General features: G+C 42.8%; 1 protein-coding gene across 1 annotated transcript in view; it reads left to right on the top strand.

Annotated features, from left to right (window-relative positions):
* Positions 1–14,210, top strand: part of Prune2 (prune homolog 2 with BCH domain) — a 267,188-nt gene that overhangs the window by 209,644 nt on the left and 43,334 nt on the right. Inside the window, exons 10-11 of the mRNA XM_085833931.1 lie at positions 5,207–5,286; positions 12,488–12,688. Coding sequence (XP_085690057.1) covers positions 5,207–5,286; positions 12,488–12,688 — 281 coding nt within the window. The remainder of the gene's footprint in view (positions 1–5,206; positions 5,287–12,487; positions 12,689–14,210) is intronic.

The raw sequence follows: 14,210 nt of genomic DNA, 5'->3' as shown, positions 1-14,210 counted from the left end.
ACAGAAACCACAGAAACTGTAGCTATGGGGCGGGTGGAGGAAGCTCATACCCAGTACATTACACCCTGCTAGACACAGCTAAAGCTTTTTATATTCTCTTCTTAGCAAAGACAGAAAGCCACAAATTAAGAAACCAAAGGAGCTCTAAGTTGAACTTAAAAGCAGTATTTTATTTAATTCATATGAGTACTTTATTCTAGGAAATTAAAAGTATCTAAGAATATGTTTGATATATATATACTACATTTCAAAATAACTTTTAATTGGATCAAACACCCATTTAAGACTATTAAGTAAATTGAGTGAATTGAATAAATATGAATTTATATATGATGAAAGTAAAAAGCATAAAAGTGTTATATTGATACTTAGATTTATGGAATACTAGAAAGTCTTTGGTATTCTTCCAAAATTCTGTCATAGCTTTAAAGATGTATGTTTATACTTTCACAACTCGGGCAAGAAGATATGTGTTGTAAAACGGAGGCTCTGTTGGGACCATGGAAATGGGTTATCTAAATTAGCAATACCATTGAGACGGCAGTGTGAGCCAGATATTCCCTGTAAAGGAATAAAGTTTGCTATGTAGTCTGAATAGTCTCAAAGCAAAACAGGATAGAAACCATTTCTTGTGCATGTGCCCAGCGGCGTTAGTTCATCACAGGCACCCGAATCTAGCCGGGCAGAGCCCGCACAGTCATCAAGGCAGGAGGAAGGTGACACCGCATACACTTGTTCCTAAGTCTTTCCATTAGCTACAACAAGTTATGGAGTCAACAGCCCAATGTCAGGAAAATTCACTCGGAAGATTAGAAGTCAGGAACATGCTGCAACATTACTCCATCCAGTGAAGAAACCACAGAACAGTCGTGAGGCGTCCTCTAGGTGGAGACGTGTAGCCAGTTCGGCAGCCTTCTGCCACCTACTGTTTGTCATCAGGACACGCCTTTCCTACAGATGTTCATGCTCCTAAGAGTATCCCTGGATCTCTCCTAGATTTGCCGTAGGTTCTTATGGCTCAGATTTCCCTTATACCTGATGAATACCCATGAGCTTGTCGGAGTTCTTGCCTCCACACCCCCACACGCCCCATCCCCCGAGTGTGGGCTTCAGCTTTCCCCTTCCCTGGTGCCTGCCTGCATGGCGTTCCAGCTGAACGACTCAGGCTCAGTTCCATGACACCAGTGAGCAGGAGGCATGCTAGGATCTGCAGGTTTGTGCAGCTGTGAAATTACCTTTTACCTGGGTTCATACCCAGTTTGTAGGAATCTTAGCTATGCTTTGTCTAAACACGTACAACCCATACTCAATTAACCCACTGCTTCTGATGTTATTTTTGTTATTGGTTATTTTATTTATTTACATTTCAAATGTTAGTCCCCTTCCCTGTTTCCCCTCAGCAAGCCCTCTATCCCATCTCTCCTCCCCACTGCTTTTATGAGGGAGCTCACCCACCCACCCACTCCCACCTCACCTCCCTAGCATTCCCCTGCATTGGGGCATCAAGTCTCCACAGGACCAAGGGCCTTCCCCTCCCATTGATGCCAGATAATGCAATCCTCTGCTACATAAGCAGCTGGAGCCATGGGTCCCTCCATGTGTACTCTTTGGTTGGTGGTTTAGTCCCTGGGAGCTCTGGGTAGTCCAGTTAGTTGATATCGTTGTTCTTCTTATGGGGTTGCAAACCCCTTCAACTCCTTCAGTCCTTCCTCTAACTCCTCCACTGGGGTCCCAGTGCTCAGTCTGATGGTTGGCTGTGAGCATCCACATCAGTATTGTTCAGGCTCTGGCAGAGCCTCTCAGGGGACAGCCATACCAGGCTCCTGTCAGCAAGCGCTTCTTGGCATTAGCAATAGTGTCTGTGTTTGGTGTCTTCAGGTGGGATGGATCCCTAGGTGGGGCAGTCTCTGGATGGCCTTTTCTTCAGTCTCTGCTCCACTCTTTGTCCCTACATTTCCTTTAGACAGGAACAATTCTATGTTAATATTTTGGAGAGGGGTGGGTGGCCCCATCCCTCAATGGGAGACCATGTCTAACCTCTGGATACAGTCTCTACAGGTTCTCTCTCCCCTTTGTTGGGTATTTCAGCCAATGTCACCCCTGTTGGGTCCTGGGAGCCTCTTGCCTTCCTAGCATCTACAACTTTCTAGTGGCTACCCCCGAGTACTTCTTAACTGCAAGGACACTTGAAACTCAGACAATGCTTTATCATTTACAGGAGGTCTCATGTGCATGTTGAGATATAACAGTGAGTAAGATAGATTTGATTGCTTCACATAGAGAAAAACGCTTAGATTGGAGAGCAAAATTTGCTACGTTGATGATAGATGTGGTGGCTTCTGTCATCACGCATATTGAAGAATTGACACATTCTCCTCTTACTGGTGAGGAAACAGAATGATAAGATGAAATGATATGTGTTGTAGCACACAGAGAATGATTTAATTTAGCTGCTTTGTTTTAATTTTGTTCTTTTGTTCTTGAGAAAGAGTCTCATGTACCTGCCCTGGTCCCAGACTCCTTATGTAGCTGATGCTGGCACTGGTCCTCTTATCTCTACCTCCCAAGTGCTAAGATAACAGTCATGTGCCACCACACCCAGCTTGATCTCAGTTTTGACTGTAACTGCCCTTAGCAGCCTTTTTCTACATGACAGGTAGCTAGATTTAATGTTAAGGAGAATCACACAGATGGATTAAGACAACAGTGTGTGTGTGTGTGTGTGTGTGTGTGTGTGTATGAGTGTGTGCATGTGTTGTAGAACAAGCTATACTATCCTAAGAAATCAGGAATCTGTGCCTCTGAATCTGAGGATTTTCAAAACCAGGGCCTGGAGGCCAGGCTGAGGGCTTTCTGGTTAAGCAGGCAAACTAGAGTTTGCATTCCAGTGCCTGTGTAAAAAGCTGGGCTATCACTCACACCCCCAGAGGTAAAGACAGGAGGATTGTATAGCTGCCAGACTCATTGCCAAGCATGAGCTCCAGGTTCAATGAGAAGCCCTGTCTCAGAGGAACAAAACACAGCAGGACACTGAGTGCCCTCCCCTGGCCTGCACGTGTTCATGTGTTCCTAGAGAGTGAATGCAGCGCCTTGCACATACCAGACAGGCACTCTGCTACAGAACGGCATCTCCAGCTTTGCTCACTGTCCCTCAGCTCTGGTGCAGCATCAGTTTTAGGGAACACATCAAGTCAAAGCCACAGATTTTGTAAAGAGACACTCCCTATGTTAGTCAGCTTCCCGTTGCTGACAAGACAGTTGAATGATCAACTTAAAAAGAGGAAGGAATTATATTTGACTGACTGTCATATCAGAAGTTTCAGTCTATGATGGTTTGGCCATGCTGCATTTGAGCCTATCGTGAGGCAGAATATCGAGGCATCAGCAAGTTACAGAGCATAGCTATCACAACCAGGAAACAGAGACCTGAGGCAGTGTCCCAAAATCTCTTCAATGTTATTCCCAATGACATACCTTCCTGCTAGTAGGTCTGTCCTCCTAAAGATTCTACACCTTCTAGGAGTGCTATAGCCTGGAAACCAGACCTTTAGCATTTGGGCCTTTGGGTATGTTTAAAACTTGCTGGTGCTATGTTTTAGAAGGGTCTGTGGAGATGCTGGGGAAGACATCGACCGCTGTAGAGCTACGTGGAGCACTGTGCATTGGTTCGACTCCATCCTTCTATCTCCACAAGGAAGAGGTTAAGGGTTCTGGTCCACTATAGTCTCAGAGCATAGTAGACCGTCAATGCACATTTGTTCAATAAACAGAGCTAGTCTCCCTATTACCAGAGGCTGAGAACCTTCTTTGTCACCTCAGTGATTTGTCAATGACCAGTGGACTTAGCCTGACTCCTTCAGAAATTGATGAACCTCTCAGTGTTTGGAGGATCCAGGCTGGCATGGAGAAAAGGCTCATTGATCAGGGATGAGACACTAATTTTAGAAGTAGAATAAAAAGGTGACCTATATCAACTTGGATTCATACCTACATCTGAAGATTTACCATAAGGGATTAAAATGTCATGGAAGCCAATAAGAAAGATGTAAGACCATGATAAGTGAACATTAACCGAACAACGTCCAGAGAATAAAAATGAAGGGAAATTCATGGTCTACAACCACCAGCTTCCTAGAAGAACATACACATTTGTCCAGTTCTCTGTTTTCCCAGTTTCCTTTTTGCAGAGGAAGATGACACAGGGGCTGGGCTCAGCTCTAAGCAGAGACAGGAGGATCATCTTCACTAACACATGGTGACAAAGAACCTTTAAATATTCAACAGCAGGGAGGGAAAGACCGTCTGTCAGTCCTGACTTCTCAGGGATGTGAGGCCTTTACTTCTCATTGCTTCGCCTTTCAATAACTGAGCAAGATAGGTTGCATATCCCTAATTTATAAGTTTAAAGGGTAAGGCTGGTGGAGTACCACACCCTTGGCCCATGTGACTGAGGTGTTAGGTCCATGTTCATAGGAAGAGAACGGGCCAATACTCGGACCTGTCTCCTCTAAAGAGCACATCTGTTGCATTTCATGTTGAAAAGAAAATGCATGTTTTATATCCTTTGCGATGAATTAGCTCTTTGCACTTTCTCTTTCTGAAGTCTTACCGGGTTTGTATTTGCTTGTGAGAGCTGAGAGAAGTGGCCATTGTACACAGCCAAACTGCTGTTCAGGGTGTCAATGAAATTGACATTTGTGGTTCTCATTCACAGTGACTCACTGCATTTGGGGCCATGTAACAATGGGCTCCGCTCACATACTTGCCTTATTTCAAGTCAGTTGAAATGTTTATCCTCTATTCTCTGTTTATTCATTTTAAAGACGTTAAAACACGCGTGCGCATGCGTACCTGTGTGTGTGTGTGTGTGTGTGAGTGTGTGTGTGTGTGTGTGTGAGTGTGTGTGTGTGTGAGTGTGTGTGTGTGTCTGTGTGTGAGTGTGTGTGTGTGTGTGTGTGTGAGTGTGTCTGTGTGTGAGTGTGTGTGTGTGTGTCTGTGTGTGAGTGTGTGTGTGTGTGTGTGAGTGTGTGTGTGTGTGTGTCTGTGTGTGTCTGTGTGTGAGTGTGTGTGTGTGTGTGTGTGTGTGTCTGTGTGTGAGTGTGTGTGTGTGTGTGTGTGAGTGTGTGTGTGTGTGTGAGTGTGTGTGTGTGTGTGTGTGTGTGTGTGTGCGTGTGTGTTTAATGCTCTTCTTCTTGCTTCTTTTCAGACCCCCGTCAGAGGATGAAGGAATGGATATCCCCTTCGAGGAGGGAATGCTGAGTCCCAGTGCCATAGACATGAGGCCCGGTGAGAGAAACGTCTACTCATTTTACTCATGGCCTGCTCCACACAGACATTATTATTCAGTGAGAGGATCACATCCCATGCATCTGCTTGTGATGTCAGTGACAAAAGTAAAGAGGGAGAAAATGTGTGAGAGAAAGGTGTCAGGCCCGGGTTGGTTAATTTAAGAGCTGACTTAAACATCCGTGTGCTCACAGTTACATGAGCCACAGCATGTGATCTCCTGGGCCTGTCCTTATCTGCCTGTAATTGGCTGCCATTTATTACCAACTTACAGACTATGCCTATGTTCAGTAACTGATACATAATTATATGGGTTAATAATATGGGAAATAGTTTAACAAGAATGCTCTGTGCCCTAACTGTAAAAAGCCAAACTGGACCTGAAGGTGTATCTATTATCTATTCATCTAGCATACACAGGGCCCAGTTTGAAACTCAGCATCACACACACACCACCACCACCACCACCAAAATATTACTTTACTTTATAAGGGTTTAAATTCAAGGAAAAAAGGAATTATAAACAAATAGGAGTTCTAACCTCTCACTTCTAACCTACATGGTTCTCACTTTATAGTAACGTCTCTCCCTTGTACTGCACTAAGGCCAAAGTCAGACCAAAGTGCTGAGCATGGCATCGTTGAAATAAGAAGAAAGAAAACAATGTGGTATGCTTGCTGTTGTAGTATTTAAAGTATTCTGCAAAATCCGAGTCATGTGGCCTTTTTAGAAGAGTTGGTATTGAGTTTCAAGTCCAGCACCTCGTATTTAAAAGGCAAAAGCTTTACTAGTAAGTCATATGCCAATGCACTTTTTAAAAAATGTCCCGTATGCCTCTACAACTCTTCAGAGTCACAGTATAACTTCAAATAATAAAAATCATTAAGGCTATGATTAGTAGCAGTTAACTATATATGGCTATTTAAAATAATTTTAAAAATTAAAAAAATTAAATTTAATTCTTTAATAACATGAGTGTCACTCTAAACTCTCAATAGCCACAAATAAAATAATCAGCACAAAATTTCTTGTGGATATAACTGTTCTGAGAATTTCTGTGACATACAAACTGCTTTTTTTTTTTTTCAAATGTTTCAAGGGAAATACTTTTCAAGTGGTATGTTAAGACATTCCATGGTGCACAGTGTGAGAGACAGTCTATGTGGAAACACAGCATTCTGATACTCTAACAAAAGAACAGTACCATTGTTTAGGACGAGGGCAGAGTTGCAGGGCATACCAGATGCCTTCTAAATGCTTTGTGCCAGGAAAGCGCATCACTCTGGCTTTGGGTGAGGCTAGGAAACGTTTCTTCTACCACACCATCACAGAGAACACTCCTGTGACCAAAGATGTCAGCATTTTCATACAAATGCCAGCTAGATATCCTATGCTTTGTCTCAGTGCTGACACAGCTGCCTAGACGGTTCCAGTTCCCACAGGTTAAAGGCTCAGTCCTACAAGACAGTTCCCACTTAGCCACCAACTGCAGTCTTAGGCTAGACCTGTGTGCTCTGACCAACTGACTGCAAACTGGAGTTTCCACGGCCCCCTCCATCCTCGGGCTTAATAATTCACTAGGACATCTTACAGAACTCATGGAGACATGTCACTGTTTCCTACTGATTTAATACAGAGAGTGAATTAGGCAACGGATAACTGTGCAGTTTGAAATACCCACAAGATGGGTGCTGATCAATTCAAACGTTGAAACTGGAAGTGTGTCCTTGAGACTTGCAGAGTCTCAGAAACTCTTCTAGTGTTTCCCAAAGGTTCAAATGCCTCTGGATGGGTACCATAAATAGAGTGGAGAGCTGAAGGGGGCAGGGGTAGAAGAAAAGGAAATTTAAAAGTTACAGGAAAAGGAAGAAATTTGGTGCAGTAAAGTTACCCTAATACTATAATATTCATTATGAAAGCACACATCATTTATCAATTTTATATTCATTTTGTCCCTTGTAGCTGGGCTAACTCATTCCCAGGAAGTCATGTCCCACAGAGGAGGGAAAGTCTAGCTGTAGATAGATCCTAAGACCACACTAAGTACCAAGGTTGCAGTCAGGTACCAGGACAGAGACAATAAACTGTGCATCAGTGTTTCTCAGTTAAGAATGTTATAGTCAACATGGGATTATTATCCTATGCAATGAGTTATATATAGTATTAACCTCTATTAAAGATACTAGTAATAATAGAACTAGATTTTAGCCAGTTGGAACGAGATCAAAGCATCCCTTTTACAGTTCTCCTTGACTAGGTTCAGGGTTGCTTTAAGTGTCAGTTTTGGATAGCTACTTTTTCCCTATATAATTGACTAGGTATGAATCTTAATTGGTGCTTCTATTTTTATGATAAAGAACCATGACTATCTGGAAATGGTGGCATATGCCTTTAATTCTAGTGCTTGGGAGACAGAAGCAGGCAGACTTGTGTGAATTAGAGGTCAACCCGGTCTACATAGTGAGTTCCAGGACCAGAGAGAGAGAGAGAGAGAGAGAGAGAGAGAGAGAGAGAGAGAGAGAGAGAGAGAGAGAGAGAGAGAGAGAGAGACTGTCTCAAAACAACAACAACAACAACAAAACAAACAAACAAAAATCAAAAACAAAACAGCAATACAATTTTGGGAGGAAAGGGTTCCTTCAGGCTTACAACTCTCAGTCACAGCCCATCATCAAATAGAGTCTATGCCCGAACCCCAGGCAGGAACTGAGCCAGAGGCCCGGGAGGAGTGCTGCTTACCAGCTTGTTTCCAGTTTGCTCAGCTTGCTTTTATACACATAGTACCAGTTACCCAGGGCTGACATCACTCACAATGGGCTGGGCTCTCCCACATCAATTACTAGTTAGGAAGATGTCCCGTGGGTTTGCCTAAAAGCCCATCTGGTGGAGATATTTTCTTGATGATTCTAGTCTGTGTCAGGATGACATGAAAACTAGCAGGAACAGTGGGCAAAATGATTTTCCGGGTGTATACAGATAACAGTCTGTTTTAATGACAGTGCCTCCTTGAGAAGCGGAGCTAACACTACGTGCCAGTTGTTTTTGTAAGCCTGCCTTCTTCATTAAGAACATTGTAGTATTTATCAACGTATTTGCATTTTACTGTTGTCTGCCACTTAAGGCTTGATGCATGAAGTTAGCTAACGACTCTGTGTGGCAATTATACTTAAAAACTCTGAAAAAGGGACAATCAGTAAGTAAGTGACCATATCACTGCGGTCCTGAATCAGCTCATCTGTGTCCTTTTAAGAATGGAAAGCTAGGAAGGCTCAAGCTGGAGGAGAATCAAGCATGTCTCCTGCATCTAGAGAAGACCCAGTGTCTTACTTGAGGGAAATCGAGGGCGAGGGATTGCTTCTGTAGACCTACTGAGCTCAGTTAAGTGGGATCTGGTAACTGCCATATTACTGTTTCCCATCAGTCCTAAGCTAACCAGGGACCTTTAAGGTCATTATAGAGAAACAGGGCTTGGGTGAACACCATTCACCATGATGAGTGTTTTGTGGTTGACTTATGCAAGGCACACATATCCACCTCATAACTGAAGAATGGTTCCTTTGTGAGGCAGGTAAAGTCACTCTTAGGTTCTTGATAGGAATGATTAATGATGATTATGGTGTCATATACAAACATAAGATGTGTTTAGGACAATGAAGAATTTGGTTTCAGGCCTACTGGGGAAGACCTGAAGAGTTTGGTTTAGGAGAGAATCCTTTCATCTGGGGGCTAACAAGCCAATCAGCCTGAATTTTAGAGGGCCATGACTTTAATAGCCTGCTCCTTAGGTATGTAAGGCAGTTAATTCATGAGGACTTTTCTCAGTCTGGGAATGTTTTCAAAGTACTTAATTTTTCCTGAAGACCCACTAAGATAGTAGAATTCAATCAGCTGTTGGCTGTGTCTGTCAAGAGATTAGGCCAGAATTTTAGAAGAATGTTTGCTTAGAGCTGCTCTGACAATCATCAAATGGTATGGGCAGCTCCCGAGTGACTTGTAGACTATGCACCAGTCAGGTACTGAAAGCAAAATTCAGGGCTTATGTTTGAGCATCTGTTTAGCCTTTAGCATGTAATCATGGGAAATCTCCACTAAAGTCATTCTAAGATCCAAATGCAAAACACCCCTTAGCCATGCCTTCTTCAAGTAAGTAAACTAATTGATACAATTCCTCAAAGCACAGCTGATGTATTTTCATTGAAAGCTCAAATTTTGAGCAGATCTAATTGAGGAACATATAAAATGAACAAAATGTGTATTCCTCAACATCGGAAATTCTTCAGTAGTAGCATGCAGTCCACATTTTGTTTGATACACATGTGTGAAAGTTTTCACATCATATTACACATGAGTCTCTATCCACTAAAGAGATTAGAGCTGTTAAGGAGAGGTTGCTGAAGCGATTCTGAGCTGTTAAGAAGAAGCCTCCTGCTCAGCCCTGGAACAATAGAAAGGCTACCCTTAGGGCAGGACCTCACTCCAGGTGCCAACTTCTGTATTGTTTTTGTTTCTGCTATGATAAAATAGTATGACCAAACTCAAGAAAGAGCTTCCTTTGGCTTACAGTTCCAGAGGCTCCCTGTTCACAGTGGTGGGGAAGGCATGGCAGCAGGAACAGGGAGCTGAGCAATCACATCTCAGCTGCACACAGGAAGAAGAAAAAGAGAGACGCGAGGCAAGGCAACCAGCCCCCAAGTCTCACCTCCAGTGATGGACTTCTTCCAGCAAGGCTGCACCTTCTAAAGACTTTGTAATCCCCCATGAACAGAATCACCTCAAGTACTCAAATTCGTGAATCAGGGGTGGTATTTCTTATTCAAACCACAATAGTAACTAAACATGAAAGTTACCTTTCTGGAGCTGGAGAGATGACTCAGTGGTTATGAGGACTGGGTACTCTTCCAGAGGACCTGGGTTCAATTGCCAGCACCCACATAGCGACCCACAACCATCTGTAACTCCTGTTCCAAGTGATCCAAGGTCCTCTTCTGGCCTTCAAGGATATTGCACAAACATGGTGCAGACATACATATGGGCAAAATGCACACACAGTATAAAATAAATAAATATTAAAGAGACAGAGAAAGAGAAGGAAGGAAGGAAGGAAAGGGGAAAGAAGGAAGCAAAGAAGGAAGGAAAAAAGAAAGAAAGGTAGTTTCCTTTTGTAGAATCCAAATTTCTATCACATGAGTCTGCCTGTCCTAGACATCTACCTACCTAGTCAAGAGATATTCTTCCTAAGTAGCAGGCAACAGGGACAAATAAACTTTTATAACCTTAACCAAAGAGACAGGAAGTTTGGAAGCTGAAAGAATTCACATGATCTAAAGTTACTGGGAGTTGTTAAAAAAAAAACAAAAACAAAAACAAAACAACAACAAACCAAAGACACCTCTAAGCATGCCATGTCCCTGGCAGCCTTGAAGGTGCATCCCATCTCTGACAACATGTGTTACCAATCAACCCAAAATCAGAAACTGTAAAAGAATTTAGAGTGCTCCAGAGAAGCTCAGATGGTACAGGGAGACTGGGAGGAGGAAGCTGCAGACAATGGACATTCTAAATGTAACATGAGAAATAAGCCAACTGACATAGGAAAGTTGCCATCACATTAGTGTTCCTACTAGCAGGCCATGCATGACAGACGGCTAGATCTAAGTTCAACTGAAATGCTTCTCTGCCATTTTAGGACAGTTGAGGCTGTACTCACCGAAGGATATTAGGGAGGGGCATTTTTGGTCTTGGCTCAATTTAAAAGTTCACGTTCCTGTGCCCAGTTCATTTTCTTGAACAGTGTGATAACAGGTGAACATTCTACAATGCTATCAACTCTGTTTTGATATGCCCATTAAATGTTACTGTTTTCATGATTTTTTTTCTAAAGGCATAGAAGAAAGACTGCCCCTGCCCCATACCTTAACATGCCCACTAATGTGTACTTCCAGCACACACCGCTCAAGAGTTTCTGGATTGTTTTGTTGTACTTTGGGTGGTGGTCAGGATGGTTGAGGGCATCACTCACACTAGGCGATCTGTCTACCACTGAGCCCAGTGCCAAGGAACTCAACAGAGATGCTTCAAATTCAGGCTATAAAATCAATATAATCCAAATAGGGCTTGCAAGTGAAAAGGGATGCTAGGAGCCAGAATGGTTGGAACCAGAGATAAAGAGCAAATATTTCTTCCTCGCTCATAATGGCTGTCTCCCTTTGTGTGGTTTGAATAAGCTTGCACAAAAAGGACTTGTGCAACTCTGTTTCTATCCGCTAAAAGGCTCATGGGCAAAGAGAGGATGCAAGCTGCTTCTGTCAGCCTTAGCATGGGTCATCGTGAGCATTATACAGTAATGTTGGGTGGTATGCGGTGATTTCCTTGGTAAATTCAAATAATCTAACTAATGTACTTAAGGTTTTACAGAAAGAAAAAAAAAGGAAGACAGGACGAGCCACTGAATAATTATGTACAGAGCTATCAGAACCTTAAAATAGGGTTTTTGATGTTTTCTATGAGTTTAATAGAAAGTTCCTTACCTCCATCCCATAGAAATAATGTGTACAAGAACCATAAGAAAATATATATGCTTAACTATTGTTTCTTATCCAGTATACTCCATAAAATTCAGTATAATATAGCACAGTGACATCTGAAACCTAAACAGTAAAACAGAACAAGCAAACATTTGTTTTCATACGGCCAGGGACCATGTGCTGAATGGAAGCCAATAGTGAAGGATTGCTTTCCCAGAAAAGGGTCCAGGAGTGGGGGGTACTAGAGAGATGGCTCAGCCTTTTAAATGCCTGCTGCTTTCAGAGAACTGGAGTACAAGTCCCAGCACCTGTGCTGGGTGACTTATAACCACCTATAGCTCCAGTTCCAAGGAGGTCTGATGTACTCTCCTGGCACCTGCATATATGTGGTATACACATGCATACACATTAACCTTAAAAAATATCCCTAGGGAAAAATAAGCATCCAAATGGCTCACACACATATCCTAACATTGGAGGTTGAGGGTGCATGTTTAAGGCCAGTCTGGGCTATAGAGCAAGTACCTGTCTTATAAAACCAAATGAGGAAGGAAGGACATAGGGATACATTGGAGGCAGGATCCAAATCCCTTATTAGGGCTTTTTTCCCTTGGGGCCCAGGTCCATTCCGGAGAGCCATATGTATGAACTAATGTTGTTCTGGTTTCTTCCTTTAGAACCTCCCAATTCTCTGGATCTCAATGGCAGTCACCCTAGAAGAATCAAGCTCACAGCCCCAAATATCAACCTCTCTCTGGACCAGAGTGAAGGATCTATTCTCTCTGATGATAACCTAGACAGTCCGGATGAGATTGACATCAATGTGGATGAACTTGATACCCCTGATGAAGCAGACTCTTTTGAATACACTAGCCATGGTAAGTTTCCTAGCTAGTGAGGCCAACGTTGTGTAAAGAAATGATCGCCTAGGTAACACTACAAGCAATGCTTTCATTGTTGTGCAGGTGGCTATTCTCTGTGACTCTAGAAGCTTCTGTTGGACTCTCCCACCGGGCTGTCCATGATTGGCAGTTTAGAGTGTGATAGAGTAGGTATAATTCCCCCAGAAGTTACTCATTGGCAACTATGACCCTTGGGTGAAATCTCTACCCTATGCTCCATGTAGGAAAACTGAGGTTGTGTGTACAAAGAAAGGGACTTGCATCTGGGTTGCAAAGTTTGGAGAGAAGAAACCAGAATTTACAAATCCCTTTATACAAACTCTTGCAGTCTAGAGTGCTCACCCCCTCAGATCCCTCGAACCCTGACTAGGCATGTCTAGTTCAGTCTCTTTACAGGTGCCACCTCTTTGATGGGCCTTCTGTGATATGTACTGTCCCCGATGTTCCCCACCTATGTGCTCCCAGCCCCTCACACTCAAATGCCAGGGTTCCTTTATTTTCTGCAGTTTCTTTATTGAAACTGCTGCTTAATGATTTGCTTGCTTGTCTGATTGATATATTTACTGGATTCCCCTCCCCGCCCCAGCCCTCCTCACCCCCCCCCCAACACTAGAATGCATGCTTTCTCAGGGCAGAGACTTCTCAGCTGTTTCTTCAGTACAGAAGGAAGGAAGGAAGGATGGAGTGGGCAGGTCAGGGAAAGACAAGGAAGGCAAAGAGAAGTCTCCACGTTTAGGACTGACAGTCGTGGTAGGAGTGCTAGACTCCTGTAATCGCTGTTTGGCTTGTTCAGGAGTGCAGATGAATAACAAGCATTTGCACGATAAAGCAGCATCGCCACCCCAGTTCCCCTGAAAGCTTTAAGTTCCATTTAAAGCTTAAATTTCTCTGAAATTGGAGTTGAAAACCACAGTGAAAGACTTTCAGCCACAGCACCACCCTGCGCTGAAAAAAAAAAAAAATCTAGACTTGAAAAGAAACACTTCCATTAAAGGACACTCAGGCTTTTTAGAGATGGGAAATCCCAATTCATAGGAAAATATGATTGAAAAATTCATCAAGTTAAACGCAATGCCATTGAGCCACAGGGACAGCATCCATAACCACTTAGATTTACAGAGTTTATGCAGGTACAGGACTACTCCAGGGCTTCCTGTTTGTGCTGTGTTTTTGTCCTGGTCATGGTTTTCTGTAGGTTTCTGCATACATGTGGTCTGTAGTGTATACAGAGACCAGTATCTAAGGATGTGCAAGTCTTGTACGTGTACTATGCGTTTGTATAGAATCCACATACATCCTCCATATACTTTAAACCATCTCTAGATTAATCGTAGTACATAATATGATATAAATGCATATTTGAGGAAATAATAAGAATGAAAAGTTTCTGTGCACATCCAGTACAGATGTAATCCCTCCCCCAAATATTTAATTTCTGAAGTTGGCTGAATCTACTGATGTTGGAAGATGAGTGTAATAATCTGGATATTTGATCCTA

Source organism: Mus caroli, unplaced genomic scaffold (assembly GCF_978045245.1).
Source record: "Mus caroli unplaced genomic scaffold, Mus_caroli_1 scaffold_20, whole genome shotgun sequence".
NCBI lineage: Eukaryota > Metazoa > Chordata > Mammalia > Rodentia > Muridae > Mus > Mus caroli.
This window is presented reverse-complemented; position numbering and strand designations above follow the sequence as displayed.